The following is a 16,815-nucleotide window of genomic DNA, read 5'->3' on the forward strand; positions in this document are numbered from 1 at the left end:
TACAAAGAGCTGGTCAGATTTTCTGAAAGCCTTAGTTTTATCCAAGTAGTAACGTAATTGTCTGTGAATGTCCAAAGAGTGCAGGAGTCTTTCTCCTTTGTTCTGGGGGTTTGGGAAAAAGGTGGGTAAATGAATGGTTTGGTTTAGGGCCACACTGGATATCACCTTTGGCATAAAGGAAGGGTTAGTTCATAAAACGACTCTGCCATTAGGGCCTGTAGCTCTCAGACTCTTCTAGCTGAAGTTATTGCTAGCAGCAGGGCAGTTTTCCATGATAGAAACTTTAAATCAGCTGAAATAGCTGGTTCAAAGGGCGGCAGTGTAAGCTTTTCCAGAACAAAGTTGAGATCCCAAGTTGGTGTTGGTGCTCTCCTGGGCGGTCTTATGTTCTTAGCCCCTCTGAGGTACTGTCTTAGGAGTGGATGTGAAAATAAAGGAGGATCCGTGTTGTAGTGAGCTGAAATCGCTGAGGCGTGGATCTTAATAGATGAAAAAGAAAGTCCTTTGTGCAACATCTCAGTTAAATATTGTAGAATCTGGGGAATGTTTGGAACAAGAGGATTTTGGCCTTTAGCGTGGTTCCAGACGCAAAATCTTTTCCATTTGTCTGAATAGGCTTTCCTGATGCTGGGCCTCCTGGCCTCCAGAATGACATCCATAACAGCTGTAGATAGAGGTGTTGGCTGGTTGTTTAGGTAATTTACCATGCAGCCAGATTTAAAGTCTTGAGCTGGCTGTGTAGAATCTGACTGTCTTGCTGAGTGAGTAGGTGAGGAATTTGGGGTAAAATCCATAACTGGCCGTGGGCCATGTTCCTTAGTATTGGATACCAGTGCTGGCGTGGCCAGTCTGGAGCAATGAGTATCATTTGTGGCCTCTCTAATCTGACTTTCAGCAGCACCTTTGCTAGAAGAGGCAGTGGAGGAAAGGCATACACTTGTTAATGTTTTCCAACTGAATGAGAGGGCGTCCACTTTCCAAGCTAGTGGGTGGACTGTCCTTGTGCAAAATTTGCAAAGTTGGTAGTTTTGGGGGTTGGCAAACAGATCTATGTCTGGGCGTCCCCATTTTTGAGTTATCATTGCAAATACTTGTGGATCTAGTTTCCACTTGTGGGGATCCATGATGTTTCTGCTTAGGTCGTCTGCCAATGTGTTTTTCTTTCCTGGCAGGAATTGTGCTTGTAGTTGAACTTGGTAAGTCAGTACTGTGTTCCACAAGGTCATTGCTTGCCTGCATAGGGGGTAGGAGTGTGTGCCCCCTTGCTTGTTTATGTACCACATTACTGTGGTATTGTCCGTCTTTATTAGGAGCTGTTCTGGATGCAAGAGGTCCTTGAAAGCTGTTAGGGCATTCTGTACAGCTAGCATTTCTTTTTGATTGATATGCAGATGCCTCTGATCTGTAGCCCATTTGCCCTGACTGCACTGTCCTGCCAGGTGTGCTCCCCTGGCATAGTCCGATGCATCTGTTGTTATAGTTTGCCTGGCTGTGGGTAAGGTAAAAGGCTGACCCTTGTTGAGGTGACATGCCTGTGCCCACCAGAGAAACTCCTGTTGAAGGCAGGGAATGAGTGGTATCATTGTTTCCAAGCTGTGGCTGTACTGAGTCCATACGCTTTTCAGGTACCATTGTAATTTCCTAATATGCAGTTTTGCAAATGGTATTAGGAGTATGCAAGATGCCATGAATCCCAAGGCCTGCAGAATTTTTCTTGCAGGGAGTTGGGTCTTTGTTGCCATCATTCTGAAGTATTGAGTCCGCTGTTGTTGCTTGTGTGGCATGAGATAAGCCATCTGGCCCGGTGTATTCAAGCTGGCACCCAGGAATATTATGTTCTGTGAGGGCACTAGTTTTGATTTATTTTCGTTTACTGTGTACCCTAGGCAACTTAAAAGGTGTTTGACAAATGCCAGATGCTTTAAAAGAATGTCCTTGCTTTCTGCTTGAATAAGGCAGTCGTCCAGGTATGGGTACATTTGAATTCCTCTTTGTCTGCAGTATGCAATTACTGATGCCAGGCATTTTGTGAAGACCCTGGGCGCAGTAGATAAGCCAAAGGGCAGTGCAGAGAATTGATAATGGGTTGAACCTGCAATAAAATGGAGGTATCTTCTGCAATTTTGTCTGATAGGGACATGCAGGTATGCCTCCTTGAGATCCAACGTTACTAGTCAAGCCTTCTTTCCCAGCATGGGAAGAAGCTGCTGTAGAGTTAGCATCTTGAATTTGGGTACTTGCAGATAAGTGTTCAGAATTGAAAGGTCTAGAATGGGTCTCCAGGCTTTGTCCTTTCTGGGGATTAGAAATAGTCTTGAGTAAAATCCTTGTCCTTGCTCCTGTGTAGGTACCTGCTGAATGGCTCTCATGTCCATGAGAGTTGTAATTTGTTTTTGTGCCTCTGCCCATTGATTTGGTGGCAGGTTTGGCATTCCTTTTATCCTTGGCAAGGTGTGAAAGTGGAATCTGTATCCTTGTCAGACAATGTTTAGGACCCATTTGTCTTTTGTGATGATGTGCCAGTTGTCTGCAAAAAGAGCTAATTTTCCTCCCAAGGGAGCTGCCAAGAGAGATTTGCTTGGCAGTCTGTTGTCATTGTGTTTGTCTTCTGTTAGCTTGGAGCCTGTCTTCTCCTCCTTTCTGGGTAGCGGCACCCCATTGGCGAGGTTTGTAAGGGCCTTGTGGCTGACCTCTGCCCCTTGGGCGTCTGTATTTGCCCCTCTGTGGTCTGTCAGAAGCTGGAAAGGACCAGTTTTTTTGTTGGCCAATTTCTGCTGAAACGAGGGGGTTGAACCTGTAAGAAATCCTTGACCGTCTGTATAGATTTTGCCTTATCCTCCATTTTCTTTAAAACCTCCTCTGCTTTTACACCAAATAAAACATCCTGCTGTAAAGGTGCATCCAATAACTTTGCTTTAACATGATCAGGCAGGGTTTGTTCTTTTAACCAAGCATGTCTACGTATGACAGACCCAGTCACTGCTGCTCTACAGGAAGCTTCCAATGAATCAAATCCACATTGTAAAGTAGATTTGCCCACCTGTTCAGCTGCATGCAACAAATCCTGCATTTCCTTGAAATCAGGCTGCTCTGAATGTGTGTTTATAGTTTGTTTTAATTGAGACATCAGGAATTGCTGATATTTCAGCATGTGAAACTGGCAATTTAATGCCCGCATAGCTAGAGTAGCTGAGATGTATACTTTCTTTCCCCATCTATCTAGTGCTCTGGAATCCCTTTCAGATGGTACTGGATTTTTAGCAGTAGAGGGATTAACCCCTTTGGGACCCTGGGAAATGGTTTCTGGGTCAGCAACAGGGCTTTTATATAGGAATTTGTGTGAGTCAGAGACTCTGTAGTATCTGTCTGGTTTGGCTGGGGCAGGAGGTAGGGAGTCTGAGTTAAGGCTAGATTCTAAGTAAACATCATCCACAATGTCTAACACGGGAGGGATAGCAAGTGGTCTGTGCTGGGGTAGTAAAAGGAACTCTCGGAGCCTTTTCTTAGAATCAGAGTAATCTTGGCCTTCCCAGTGGAAATGTTCCCTCATGGTATGTAAAGTTTCCCCAAAGGAGTAGTCTTCTGGGGGAGATGCTGAGGGAATAGACTCTTCAGCATCAGAATCTTCATAAGGGGGAAAAGAGTATTCCTGTTTCTCAGAAGAATCTGAGGAAACTGAAACCTGGTCAGAGGAAGCATAATCCTCCTCTTGTCTTGGCCTTTTAATCAGGAGGGGGATGGGAACCCCTGATTAGGGTAATTAAATCTTCAGCCATCTTAAGCATCTGTTTCCTAGGCATGGGGCCTTGTACTGGAGACTGATGTACAGTCTTTTTTGTTTTTAAAGGAGTTTTTAGCTTAGCATAAGATTTAAATGGTGAGTGTAGTTGGTCTGAAGACACCTTCAGCAACTGAAGACATTTCTACTGCACCGGAATCTCCTTCTGCTCTGGAGTCGGAAGGGCCTAAAGAAGAAGGCTGCAGCGGCCTAGTACTCGCCACTTGGGAATCAGAAGCATTCTGGGGTTCTAAATCAGCGGTCGTCAGGGGCTGCGTAGGCACCTCACTGAAAACCGGAGAACCGGTGACTGGCCCAGCAGAGGCCTCGAAGTCTGGTTTGGGTCTAGGCTGCCTGTCCTTATCCTTGCGTTTTTTATGCATGCCGGTCGTCGGTTGCTCCGACGGCATGGTATAATTAAATTTCCTACCAAAGTAATGTCGGGCGAAATCAAACCGACGTTTTATAGTTCGTTTATCAAACCTAGCACAAAACCGACAATCTGTGACATTGTGGTCTGGGCCTAGGCAAGGAATACAATAAGAATGAAAGTCCTTATGAGGTATTTGCTTCCCATAAGAAATGCAATTGTTAACTTTTTCTGACATCGGACTGAGGCAAGAAAAGGTTCCCCAACAGGGTACTTAGCTTTATTGAAGACTTCGGTCTGAAATTCGATTTGAAAATCTCAGGAGTCGGCCGACCGGCACTTGCGAACTGCTTCTGCTTCGGGCACCGCGCGGCAAGAAAGACTGAAGAAAATGGCGTCGGATGCCTCTTGTATACCCCTGGCGCACTGTCAGGGAAGAAGCGACAGCAACCGATGCCGGACCAAGACTTTGGAACTCTGGCCGACTGCGGGACCGTCTGACGGCAGGATAACCCAGGTGTGATGACTGCAGCAGTGTAACACGATGAACATCATCATCAAGTCTATCAATCAACTGAAGAAACGCAAAAACTTGTTTGGACTTAAACTCAGGTTCATCTTCCGAAGAATCAGAATGACTGGACTCTGTGCCAGCTAGGACATCACTATTGTCCACATCAGATTCTTTATCATTCTCTGAAAGAACAGAAAGATCTCTATACAAACTAGCGAAGAGCCATGGATGGGAACAAAACCATCAGAAATAGCTGCATGCAGAATACTCTTAGCCAAGGAAACTACATAAGCATTATAAAAAGTTATAATCTGATTATCAGCTGTATGATGAAGATTCTGTTTCTTTTTCTTGTGAACTTCACTACTAGATAAAATATCAGAGGGCAAAGTATTATGTCTGGAAAGTGGTCTCTTACCCAAAACCACTCCTGCACCTACATAGTTTGGTTCTCCCATACCAGAGCCAGGTATTGGAACAGCCCCAGGGGAGGTGTCTAAATCCAGTTCCACAGTGACCAGCAAAGCTACACTTGAGGGAGACAGGGCAAAAGCTAAGTGGTCTGTATGCCAAACAGTGGCCCCAACAAAATCACTAACAGTAGGCTGAGGAATATTTTTATTTTGTTTGATCTTTTTATGTTCAGCCAGATTTGGTGGGGGAAGGAGTACCAGAGTTAGGCTCTATCAAGTCAGTGGAGAGAACTTCAGCCAGAATAATAAACAGACAGTACTGGATAATGCATCACAATAAGCGCTTAAAAAGTTTTTCGTAATAAGCATGTCCCCACATAACAAAATTCTGTCAAACTGCCTTATTATAAAAAATGGTTTGAAAAGTGTTCAGAGTTTTTTTATAATTGACAGAAGTTGAAGAATTTCCAGTACACCAAAGCAACCAATGTGCCAAACCACTGCTAAAAAAACTGCTGTAAAATAACATTAATAGCAATGTAAACTATATTTTCTAGTCCGAGAGAGTAAAATTTCCACAGTACATTCAAATAAACTGCTGTAAAGCCTGTTCAGATGTTAAAAACAACAAAAAAGGCAAAGAAACAGAAAAACAATCGGCACTTTAATAACAAGTAAAGTAAGCCCTTTCATTAGGTATGTTAACAAACTTATTCAGACAAAATTCAAAGGTACAATGGACCATTAAATACTTTGCCTAAACAATCATGTGGTGTAAAAAACAGTCACATGTTAACTCTGAAAGTAGGTCATATGATTCATTAAAGAAAGCAGATCATGATGTAAAACAAAAACATTCACATACATGTAAACTTTTTTGTGTTACTTCCTAATATAAACAACTAATATAATAACTATTACTGTAAACCTGAAAACTACAATTTCACAAATAATATTGTTCGGGGATTTGTGATGGCTAGTATTTTTTAATGATTGTTTACCTATTTTTTTAATTGTTTTTAATGGTAGCTTTTATGTACATCACTGTTTTTCTGTTTCTTTGCCTTCTTTGTTTATTTTAGTAGTTGGTTTATTTTCCGCGTGTTTAACAGATGTTAAAAGCACACACAACAAGTTCTACATATAGTAAATAATGTATAAATATGAAAAAAAAATAAAAGTTCTGCAATATTTTCTTGTCAAAAAGACGAAAATAAAGCAGAGCAACAGTAAAAAGTTATTTGTGGTTTTGACTGCCAAGACAAGCCCTAGTGTCCGACGGCACATGTACTTACTGCACACTTCTGACAGCAATACTGAAAGTTTATTCAGAAACAATAAAAACAAGCAATTGTCATAGACAGAAGCCAAATAAACACTGCTACAAGCATAAAATTCCACAGGAATTACTGTAAATACTGACAGAAATAAAATAGCAAAATTTATATACATATTTTTTTAAATAAACATAAAAATAGAAACAGAATAATATATCTAACAAATGAGACTCAAAGCCCCGTCACTATACTCTGGATCCTACAGACGGCTAAGAGATGACCCGTCTGGCATATAAGGTATACTTTGACCCCTATTGTCAGCAAGTCAAATGGAATCAGAAATACTTGGTCTAGAGATCTAACCCTCTTCTGCAACACCTACAGAATGGTTTGTAGGGAGAGGCATGTCTCACAGAGGATACCGCTGCTCAAGAACAGACTACCATACAAAACAAAGGTCATATCTATCCATATTAAAGCACAACGTGGATCTACAAATGGGAAACAGAAAATTTACCCCAGGCTGCCCCCGTTCTACTAATGGACAAAAGTAACTCCTAAATGCATGGGTCCCCTCAAATTATCTATTGTATGCTCCCAGTTATTTTCATTAGGGGTAATATAGAATTATTGACCATGGGAAAGGCAAGGCCAATCTATAACCAAATTAAATAGATTACCTCCAGTACAAAAAAGGGAAATGGCTAGACTTAAAATGGCCCACAAGGGCAGCTAGCATAGTACTTACTTATGAACAGAAGGAGAACCCCAGCTGGAGCTTACTTTAGCAGAAAAGCTGGAAAAAATCAGCACTGGATCCTGTGAAAAAGAAAGAACATTCACGTCCCCTGGCAGCTGAAGGCTTCCCTCTCAGGATATGCTCAGCTGATCAGCTGTCACATAAAGGGGAGAGGGAGTCAGAACTTCTGAAAGTTGGCCAGTACTGGGTTACCTTGGCAGAAAACCCAAAATACCACTGAGGCAGTGCGAATGATAAAACATATTATATGACACAGTCTTAGTTAGACATCCAGTCAAAAGCCTTTCAGGGGAATTCAGCACCTGCTTGCAGATGGACCAAGTTAGCATCCAAAATACCCAGGCAGAGAGTATTGCATGAATTAAGATGGAAAAACACAAGGGCATTTACTAGTAGCCCTAAATCTCAGGTTGTAATACATTACTAAATCTGAGCAATAGTCTTCAGATGGATGTAAGAGGTCCTGACGCTGGGCAACACTTTGTCCCTTACTGTCAACCTATCGTGAACAATGTTCAGACTGCGAATGCAAGAAAAATTCACAACATGACAGCAGGGGAACATTCAGCAGACAGACAGTTGTGTGATGCAGCACTGCCCGTGGCCCTAACTTAAATGTGGTTCAATTAATTATCATCCACTCAAGGACAAAATCCAAGCACTGTTCCAGGCATGAAGAATCAGACATTCTCTGATAAGAAGGAAATGTAAAGCTGAATATCATCATTAGATGATTGATAATACCCCTCTGTGCAGGGACCTCCCTTAGCAGCACCTCATCTAGACCCTTTAAAAAAACGATCACTGTTTGTGCACACACTGCAAGTTATTAGTAGAAGATAACATTCTCTGGCCAATGGATTTCAGCCACTATGGAAATGGATATTACAGGAAATGCATAGGTCCTTTTCATTTTATGCACATTTAAGTACAAAAAGATAATTAAATGGACAAAAAAAAATAAGACGGTGACATGCACAAAGTTAAGGTACATGAGACGCACTTATGAAAATTCTACATAACCTGTAAAATGCTGAATTTGAGACTTACCTGCGTTTATCTGCAGATTAGAATGCTTTGGTCTGGTAGTGTACTTTACATCAAACACCACAGCTACAGTGAAGTTGTCCTCTAGGAGTCTCAAATGTCTTATTTCCTTCCTTCCTTCCCAAAAGCAAATGGTTCCTGAAAACTGGTATCAGGAACTGAAAAACTTTCAAACACAATCAGGGGACTGAGCTCTTACAGAGTACCTACATTCTGTCTCTTACAATTTCAAATAATGATGGACAATTTCAAATAATGATGGACAAAGAAATTAAGCATAACACACACCTGTTTGTCTTCACTGTCTTGGCTTAGTTTGCATTCTGAACTGGTTCCAGGCTGAACTGCTGAATGCGAGAGGCAACTCTCCGTTGGGACAGTACTGCTGGCAGGAAGTGACGGTGCTGGCGATGGAGGAATGAGAGCAGCAGTGGCAGGCTCTTCAGCTGCAGGCAGCTCGGCAGGCTTCAGCGTGGACTGGCTCTCCATTGTCAAGGAATGCCTCCTCGCAGCCTGCTCAGTAAGGTCTGGCGAGTGTACCTAAAACAATACCAGTAACATGACTGAGTCTAGGCAACTAGCATCTCCGACAGCCACATGCTACTGAAAAAAACATTCTAAAAAACACTAGAGCGCTCTAGCATTGGTACATTACTAAGCATACCTTTTAAAAATATCAATACAGTAATCCAGCAACTGTATGTTATGAAACCTTCTACAACACAACACTAACAATCTGTCAACAGCGTGTTACTGAGCAAACCTAAAAATGGAGTACTACAGCAATAACATATACAGCTGCAGAAGGGCAATTATGATAAACCAGTTAATTCTAAAGGGGTTGTAATGTGTGCTGGTCTTTATACAGAGAAGCTAGATAAGCCAACATGAATTGGAATCCAGAGGTAGGATAACACACTGGGTTTAATGTTCTGACCATCAACGTTTACAGCAAGTGGTGCAGCAACAAGATCCCTAACATATCAGAACCATGGTGAACACCCTTTTCAAAACTACTCGAGCTCTGAATGTGCAAAACAAGGAAATTCAAACTAACTTACTGGGTAAAAATCACTTTCCAGCATTCGATAAATGTCCTTACAACTGTGATACCATTATTCAGATTGCAGCATGAATCAGAATCCCAAGGTAGAGGAAAAAATCCTCTCTCAACTGCCCGACTTCTTTTTCTAGCATGCTACTAACAAAATGAAAATTCTTTTAAAAAAATGAAAAAAAGTTCAGCCTTAAAGGAGCCTACCATAACTGTGTCCAGCTGTTTACCTATATTAGAATCATAATAAACTTAGAACATAAATGGAGAATGGTCCTAGCAAAGCCTGCTCTGAAGCCTAAAAAGGAATACAGTCTGTAGTGTTTTATAAAGGTAAGAGAAGACTGGGTTGCTGCTTCTAGAATGCTTTGAGAGTCCACCTCTTACCAATATGCTGTCAAAGAGGATAAGGCCCTAGTCAAGTGAGCCTTAACCTTGCCTTGAAGAGATTTACCATGGTGGAAGTAATAGAAAACAATAGCACTGGACAACCATCATGCAATATAGTTTGCTTAGAGACAGGAAGCTACTAGGCTATTGGCCCTGAGGCCCTTATAAGCCTAGTCATGAATTTAGCCCATGTTCCAACAAGTCAGCACCCAATGCCACTGTCCAGCAGAGACACAGATGATATCCCAGGGGTGTATTTTCTGTTTCCCATCCAGTTATCCAGGTTGTGCTTAAAAAGAGTTAGAGGCACTCTGCTTGACATGGAGAGGGAGTCTATAAAACGGGAGTCTCTGGGACACAAATCTGCACTGCCAGCAAGTCCTACTGATGTCACAGACTGGGGTTGAGATCATGCATGCGGGTTACTCAAGTAGAGCTGGACTTGCCCATATGCAGCAGGCCCATCAAGGTGGGGGGATCTGAGATTGCTTTGCATGCCAGCTGGAGGTCACCTCTGAGGAGTCTGTAGGAGACAGAGTAGAGGGACAGGGCCTTTAGCCCATCTGTGTAGGGTAGATATTTGAGGCCTTGGATTCTCCTGGTGAGGAACCTCTGTGGTCTCTCTAGCTGCTGCATATGCTTTGTGAAGGGGCATTGTACTCAATAATTGGTCTTACAAGGGAAGAATAAAAGGATGTTATGACCACCTTGTCCCTGGAAGAGATACCCTTACTAATGAGGTGGGCCATGTAGAAAGCTTTCCATACAATGGAGGCAATATGGTGGTCAAAAATCAGTTCGCTATCAGTTTCTCATGACAGATTGTGTACGTAGGACCTTATTATTAATGTGATAATTTGCGGGGATATCACAAGCCCCAAAGGGGATGAAGATGCATTTTTTTGCATTCAGTTTGAGGCCATGTTTCTGGCACCAGTCATCTGTTTGGGTGAGACCCTTTTGGAGGATGTCCACATCACTAGTAATTTATGACAGCACCCAGCTTGCAGTCATCTGCAAACTTGGTCAGCCAAAGCCCTCTGGTTTGGGTCTGCACCTCAGAAATGTACATCTCAAACAACAGAGGCCCCAAGACCGATCCATGGGGTATACCGCTCATTACAGGTCTACTGCTTGAGGTGGCTTCCCCTGTTTTGACTAGGTTGGTTCTATCAGTGAGCCAGTTCGCTACCCGTCTGGTAACATATAGACTGATGCCTAGATGAAAGAGTTAATCTATTATACCCGAGTGGGGATTAGTATCGAAAGCTTTGGCCAGGTCAAGGTAGGAGGTGTGCACAGTCTTCCCCTTATCCACGGCTTTGGCGACTGTATCAAAGTCATCCAAATTTAATAGGCATGACATCTCCTTGACAAAGCCCAACTGTGTGGGATCAAGTGTTTGGAGGTTTCCAATGTCCTTGTTAATGAGGTCCATGATGATCCGGCTCCATGGCCTTGCAGGTCAAGCTAGTTAGGCAGATGGGTCTATAATTTCCTGGATTTGTGGATGCTCCCCCTTTGTGGAGAGGGATGACAGTGGCTGTCCTCCACTTGGCTGGGATGAAGCCAGTACTCAGGACTTTGGTTGAATAGGGTGCAAAATGGTGCTGAAATTTCCTGCCAGAGTTCATGTAGGATGCTGCTTGGAATGTTATCGGGTCCCATGGAGACTGTATTTTTTGCCTTTGACAGGGCAGTGATGACTTGCTCCATAGAAATAAGGGGAGGGGCAGATGCTGGGGATGTCCTGATTTACTGATGGGGAGGACAGAGGGGTGAAGTGTTCACTGAACCTGTCTGAGGCATTTGTGTATGTGGTGTCCTTGACCACCACTTGTGAGCAGATCTGGTTGCTTTCTTTGACATTCTGGACATATGTGAAGAAGGCCTTATGGATTGTCTTTTGTAGATGTGGCAAGTTTGGAATCGGTTTGCTTTGGAGGATTTCACCAGTGCTCTTATTCGCTTGTTCAGGCTAAGGAGAGATTGCTTCCAATTAGGCACCTGCTCCTTCTTGGTCCTGGACAGCAATTTTCTCCTTTTATTATAGAGTTTATTTATTGCAGATGTCCACCAGACAAGTTTACTCTTCCTTGAGGAGGATGACTTCATCCTGCTTTGTATTCCTGATTCCATGCAGCTATACAAATGCTCATGTAGCACTTTGGTGTAGGTTTGGACATATGTGGCAGTTTCTATGCAGGGAAAAGGGGCTGTGAAGCTGTTTATACCTTCCCCCAGGAGGCTGTAATCAGCTTTGGAGAAGTTTTTTTGTTTGACCCTAGCTAGGGAGGGGTCAGGTGATATGGTGACTTCGAAAGGGACTGCTTTGTGGACGGATCTTACCAAGGATGATCACACTGTAGGGATGCTGCCAGTGGTTACTCAGGGTGGTAAATACCAAGTCCAAGACATTTTCACCTCTTGTGGGGGTAATGACCAACTGGTCCAAGGTATCGGCATTGATGAAATCAAGGAATCTCTGGGCATTTGTATTTTGGCATGAGTATTTCTTTCAATCTATGTTTGAATAGTTAAAAGTCACCCAGGATCAGGGTAAAGGGTTGAATCCAGACAGATTCAAAGGGGCTCCTATCAGCATCTCGAATGCTGACAATATCAAATGTGATACTGTCGACGCGAGAATGCTGAAAGTGCAGAACATCGAACGGGTAAACAGAAATCTCTGTAACGGGAGATTTCCATTTACTATAATGTAGTGCGGTCTCGGAGTTGGTATATTTAAGTAGCGGGGGTGGGGGATGCAGGGGGGCTTGCCCCCCCGCCTACACCCTTTAGGTTTGTTTTTTTTTTTTTTTTTTTTTTTTTATATAAATCGGCATTCGAAAATGTAATAGTTCGATCATTTCAGTTTGACATTTTGTGATTCAAACTATTCAATTTTCAAAATGGTGATATAGACCCAATTCAAAGAGGTCCAGATAGGTGGTGTGGGCATCTTGAGTCAAAGTTGGAGGCCTGTAGCTAGCTATGATTTGAATAGGAGTCTTGTCAGTTGTTAACTGCACCTGGAGCGAGTGTCTCCTGTGCGTCATACTGTTTGACCAACCTAGAGGTGTGTATGTCTGTTATATACATTGCAACTCCACCTCCTTTTACTTTACTGCCCATGGTTTGAGGCCTGAATGAACGATAGGATGAGTAACCTGGTATGGCTGAGGTGCTTTCTACAGCTTTGAACCAGGTTACTGTGACTGCACAAATGTTAACATCTTCCAGGGTTAAGAATGCTTGCAATGAGTGCAGTTTCATGTTTAGGCTCCTAGTGTTTAGCAGCATGACCTTTAATTTACGTTTTGATGATACTTTCATACTGGTAGTTTTGACCTCATGGCATTGCCTAAAATAGGCACTATGGGGGAGGCAACAGCCATTGCCAGGAGCCTGAAGCCCACGGGAGATAGATGCAGGCCATCTCTGGCAAAGCATCGTGGTTTGTCAATCATGTCATCCCAGGCTGACAGGTACTGGATCCCCTTGGAATGATACCAAAAACTAAGCCAATTGTCAAAGTCAATCATTTTCTGTTTGCATTGAGGTATCATTCTGGGTGACGGTAGAATGCTGCTCAAGGATAGGAACATACCTGCCTGTGACACACATTCAGTGATCCCGATCATGTCTCTCTTCATATAGTCTAGGGAGGTATGTCTCAAGTCATTCATGCCAACAGACTATGACAGAGTCATAACATTACCTGTTGAGAGACTTGAGTGCATGGGAGATATGGCGTATTCTGGCATCGGACAAAACTAACCGTGACTTTCTTCTTATCCAGCCTGGTGAGGGGTACATCTGTGCATCTCATAAAGGAGTCTCCTATGACTAATATGTTGGGTTTATGTTTAGGCCTTAGTGGCTATGAGACACAGGTGTGTGGATTATGCGTGGTGGGCAGTGGAGTTCGCATGTGTTTTTGCCTCGGAAATCTCTTTTGTTTGGATATATTTTTGTTGAGGACCTCTGCATATGTGGGAGGTGTGTTGTGTAGGTGGTGTTTGGGATGTGGTGTTTTTGTTGACAACCTTCTCAGTGCCAGATATACTGGCTTGTGGGAGAGACACCAATGACTCTAGGTTCTTGATGTAATTGCATGTCACAAATTGTGTTCATAGATAGTAGTAGTAGAGGGTTGTCAGCATACTTGAGGCAGTTGCTACACTGTTTCAGGGATGCCCATATCAACCAGGCTGGTAGGAGAAAATGTAGAAATTTTCCATCGATATTCATCAGAAACTGAGGGAGAGAGGCCAGAGAGAGCTAAGAGGGTAAAAGGTGGAAGGTTTAAGAGTAGTACTGCTACTAGGTGATAACACAAGTGCTACTAAGGGAAAATATGTTGCTGGAATACTTCAAAAAGGGTTAAAAACCATGCAGCTGCAGCTCTGGATGCAGCAAACCTGCATCTAGACTATGCTGCTCAATTTAAGGTTAAGAACACAGTAAAAATCACAAAGCAGCACAGATTAACCACTTACAGACAAAAGAACAGAACTAACAGTATGAAAAAATACCGTTAAACAGTAACTAAATGCAGTGAAACAGTAATGAAATGCAGTAAATAGCAATGAACTATAGTTACTCAGTAAATTGCTTTAAAACAGTGCAATTGTGATAAATTAGCCCACAATTACAACAGTAAAAATCATCTCAAATAAAGCAATTCAGTAGAATACTATCACCAATTTAATAAGGCTACCGACAAGCAGTAATAAATGTGGCAAACTAAATGCAGATAAACTCCTAAGCACAAGCAGCAAAATGAAGTAGTTAGAGGCACATTTGTTTTTCTTTTTTTAATAGAAAGTGAGGAGACAGAAGATAATTTAAGTTTGAGAAGCTAAAGGGGTGGGCCTTCACAACTTATCTCACTGTATATAGTAGAATGAGCCGATGTAATGGGATTGGGGAGAGTGTCCAATATCAAATTTACAGAAGAGACGGGCAACTCAAAGCCACCAAGCTTTAATACCACAACAGCACCTGGGCAGGTGGGTGGGATACACAAGATCTTAGCCCCACTGTAGGAGACGGACAGCTGTTTAGCATTCCTTTAGGGCTTTGTTTAGTCAAGATAGACCCCAGATTGCCTGTGCACATCAAATATATATAGAATATTTTTTCTCTTGTTATTTGTATCAGAACAGAACACAAAAGATTGATAGCTTGATTCAAGGTACATTCAGAAAAAAACCTGAGGCAAGAATGATGCATCAGTGCATAGCACAACCCTATCCCTGAAAAACATTAGACAGGGTTGACCCACCATGACAGCTTGCAACTCAGAAACTCGCCTTGCAGATGTCAAAGCAATGAGTGAAACAGTCTAAGTAATGAATGTAAATCAGTACAAGAGGTAGTTTCAAAACAAGGTCAATTTTCCAAGAACAAGGATAAGATTCTAGGGAGGAGGAATCTACTTTTTTTGGGGGGTGGGTCGTCTCCTGTGCACCACTACTTTCATAAACGGTTTGCCCACAAAAAGGCACAAAAGAAGGGGATCCATGGTCAGAAAACTGAGAGGACTGCAAGATGTACTTTGATAAGACAATTTGTTTTCATATGCTTCTGAGTAGCTCACACAGATATTTCAAAACTAGGGGGGCTGAAACCCTTTCAGGACCTCTGTTATTGACTAGGCACAAGCTAGAAAACCTCTTCCATTTGTAAACATAAGATTTTCTAGCTGCATACTTTATTTCCTCCTTAAATATCTGCTACACATCCTCATGGAATAAGCGCCTAAAAAGTATCAAAGCAGAATCATCCAGGCAGTCAGTTGCAACTACTCTAAGCTGGGGTGTGCCATTCACCTATGATGCCATGTGAGCAGATCCAGTCCGTGAGGAAGCTTGTGGTAATTGCCCTTAGCCAAGTTCATTAAAAGGAAGAACCAACTTTGCCTGGGTCAAAAAAGGGTTACCACAATGACCTTTGCTAATTCTTTTTGAATGTTTAGAAGTACCATTCATTGGAAAGGGTGGAAATGCATACAGGAACATTCCTGACCATGGGAATGATGGTGTGTGTGTGTCTTCCAAGCATGGCTGCAGGGATATCTTGAACAGAATTTTTTCAGTTGTCTTTTGAAAGGAGGAGAACAGATCTGCTTGAGATGTTCCCCACATATGGATCAAGTCAAGGAAGATCTCTACATGGAACTGCCACTCGTGAAGGTCTGTCCAGGATCCAATTAGTTTGTCTGACACTGTGTTTTACTCTGATGGAATGTAGAAAGCCTGAAGAATCAAAGTATGCTGAAGAATAAGCCTGCAGGCCATCACTACCAAGTGGCAAAGACGGTATGGCCTTGTACCCCCTTGCTTGTTCAGGTACCACATCACTGTAGTGTTGTCTGTGACCACTAGAAGAGGACCTGGAGTCCATAAATGAAGAACATTTAATGCACGAATTACTGCCAGCAACTCTTTTACATTTATGTGCATTGGCATGTGCGGAGGATCCCACAAGCCTTGCACTTCAACTCCCAAGGACACTGCTCCCAAAGTAGAATTTGAAGGATCCATCTGGATAAACTGGACTAGAGTCTGAAGAGAGAAAGGGAGTCCTGGATTCAGAAACAATTTATCCCCTCCACTACTGCAACTCCTGTATCATAAATGCAAGTATCAGTACCTGGAAATCTAAGGAATGAAGATGCTGTGTCAAAGAATTCTTCACATACCCATGTACTACTGGATTTTTACTGTGCAGCTTGGCTAGTGGTAAAATGAGGATCACTGATGCCATGACGTGTAGAATTTTGAGCAACTCTCTTGCTACAGCCATGACTTGATGAGCGAAAACCAGGAAAATGCCCTGATGAGTCAGAAATTTATCTTCTGGCAGCAAGGCTACTGGGTTTTATCAAACACCCCATAAAACATTTTCATTGAGAGAGTGTGAGGAAGGACTTTTAAAGGTTCAATTTGAAGCCCAAGTAGGAAGGAAGGAATGTGATTTTTTTTCTAAGGACACCAAGCAACGGAATACAGAATCTGCACAAATCGGATCAAATTGTCTAAACAAGGAACAATGTGGATGCCTAGGTTTATGCAATAGCGAAGTACTTGGGGACAGACAGACATGAAGTACAGTAACGGTAATGCAGAAAACTGATAATGTAAGCCAAACACAGCAAATCTCAAACATTTCTTGAAATTAGGAACAGGAATAAGACAAGCATCC

General features: G+C 42.5%; 1 protein-coding gene across 6 annotated transcripts in view; it reads right to left on the bottom strand.

Moving 5' to 3' along the window:
• Nucleotides 1–16,815, bottom strand: part of TAF11 (TATA-box binding protein associated factor 11) — a 310,240-nt gene that overhangs the window by 162,463 nt on the left and 130,962 nt on the right. For all 6 annotated transcript variants that reach the window (XM_044076565.1, XM_044076566.1, XM_044076564.1 and 3 more), the window contains one exon: nucleotides 8,448–8,699. In XM_044076565.1, the coding sequence (XP_043932500.1) occupies nucleotides 8,448–8,648 (201 nt within the window). In that variant the 5' untranslated portion in view covers nucleotides 8,649–8,699. The remainder of the gene's footprint in view (nucleotides 1–8,447; nucleotides 8,700–16,815) is intronic.

Source organism: Protopterus annectens, chromosome 7.part0 (assembly GCF_019279795.1).
Source record: "Protopterus annectens isolate FY-2018-M chromosome 7.part0, PAN1.0, whole genome shotgun sequence".
Lineage (NCBI taxonomy): Eukaryota > Metazoa > Chordata > Ceratodontiformes > Protopteridae > Protopterus > Protopterus annectens.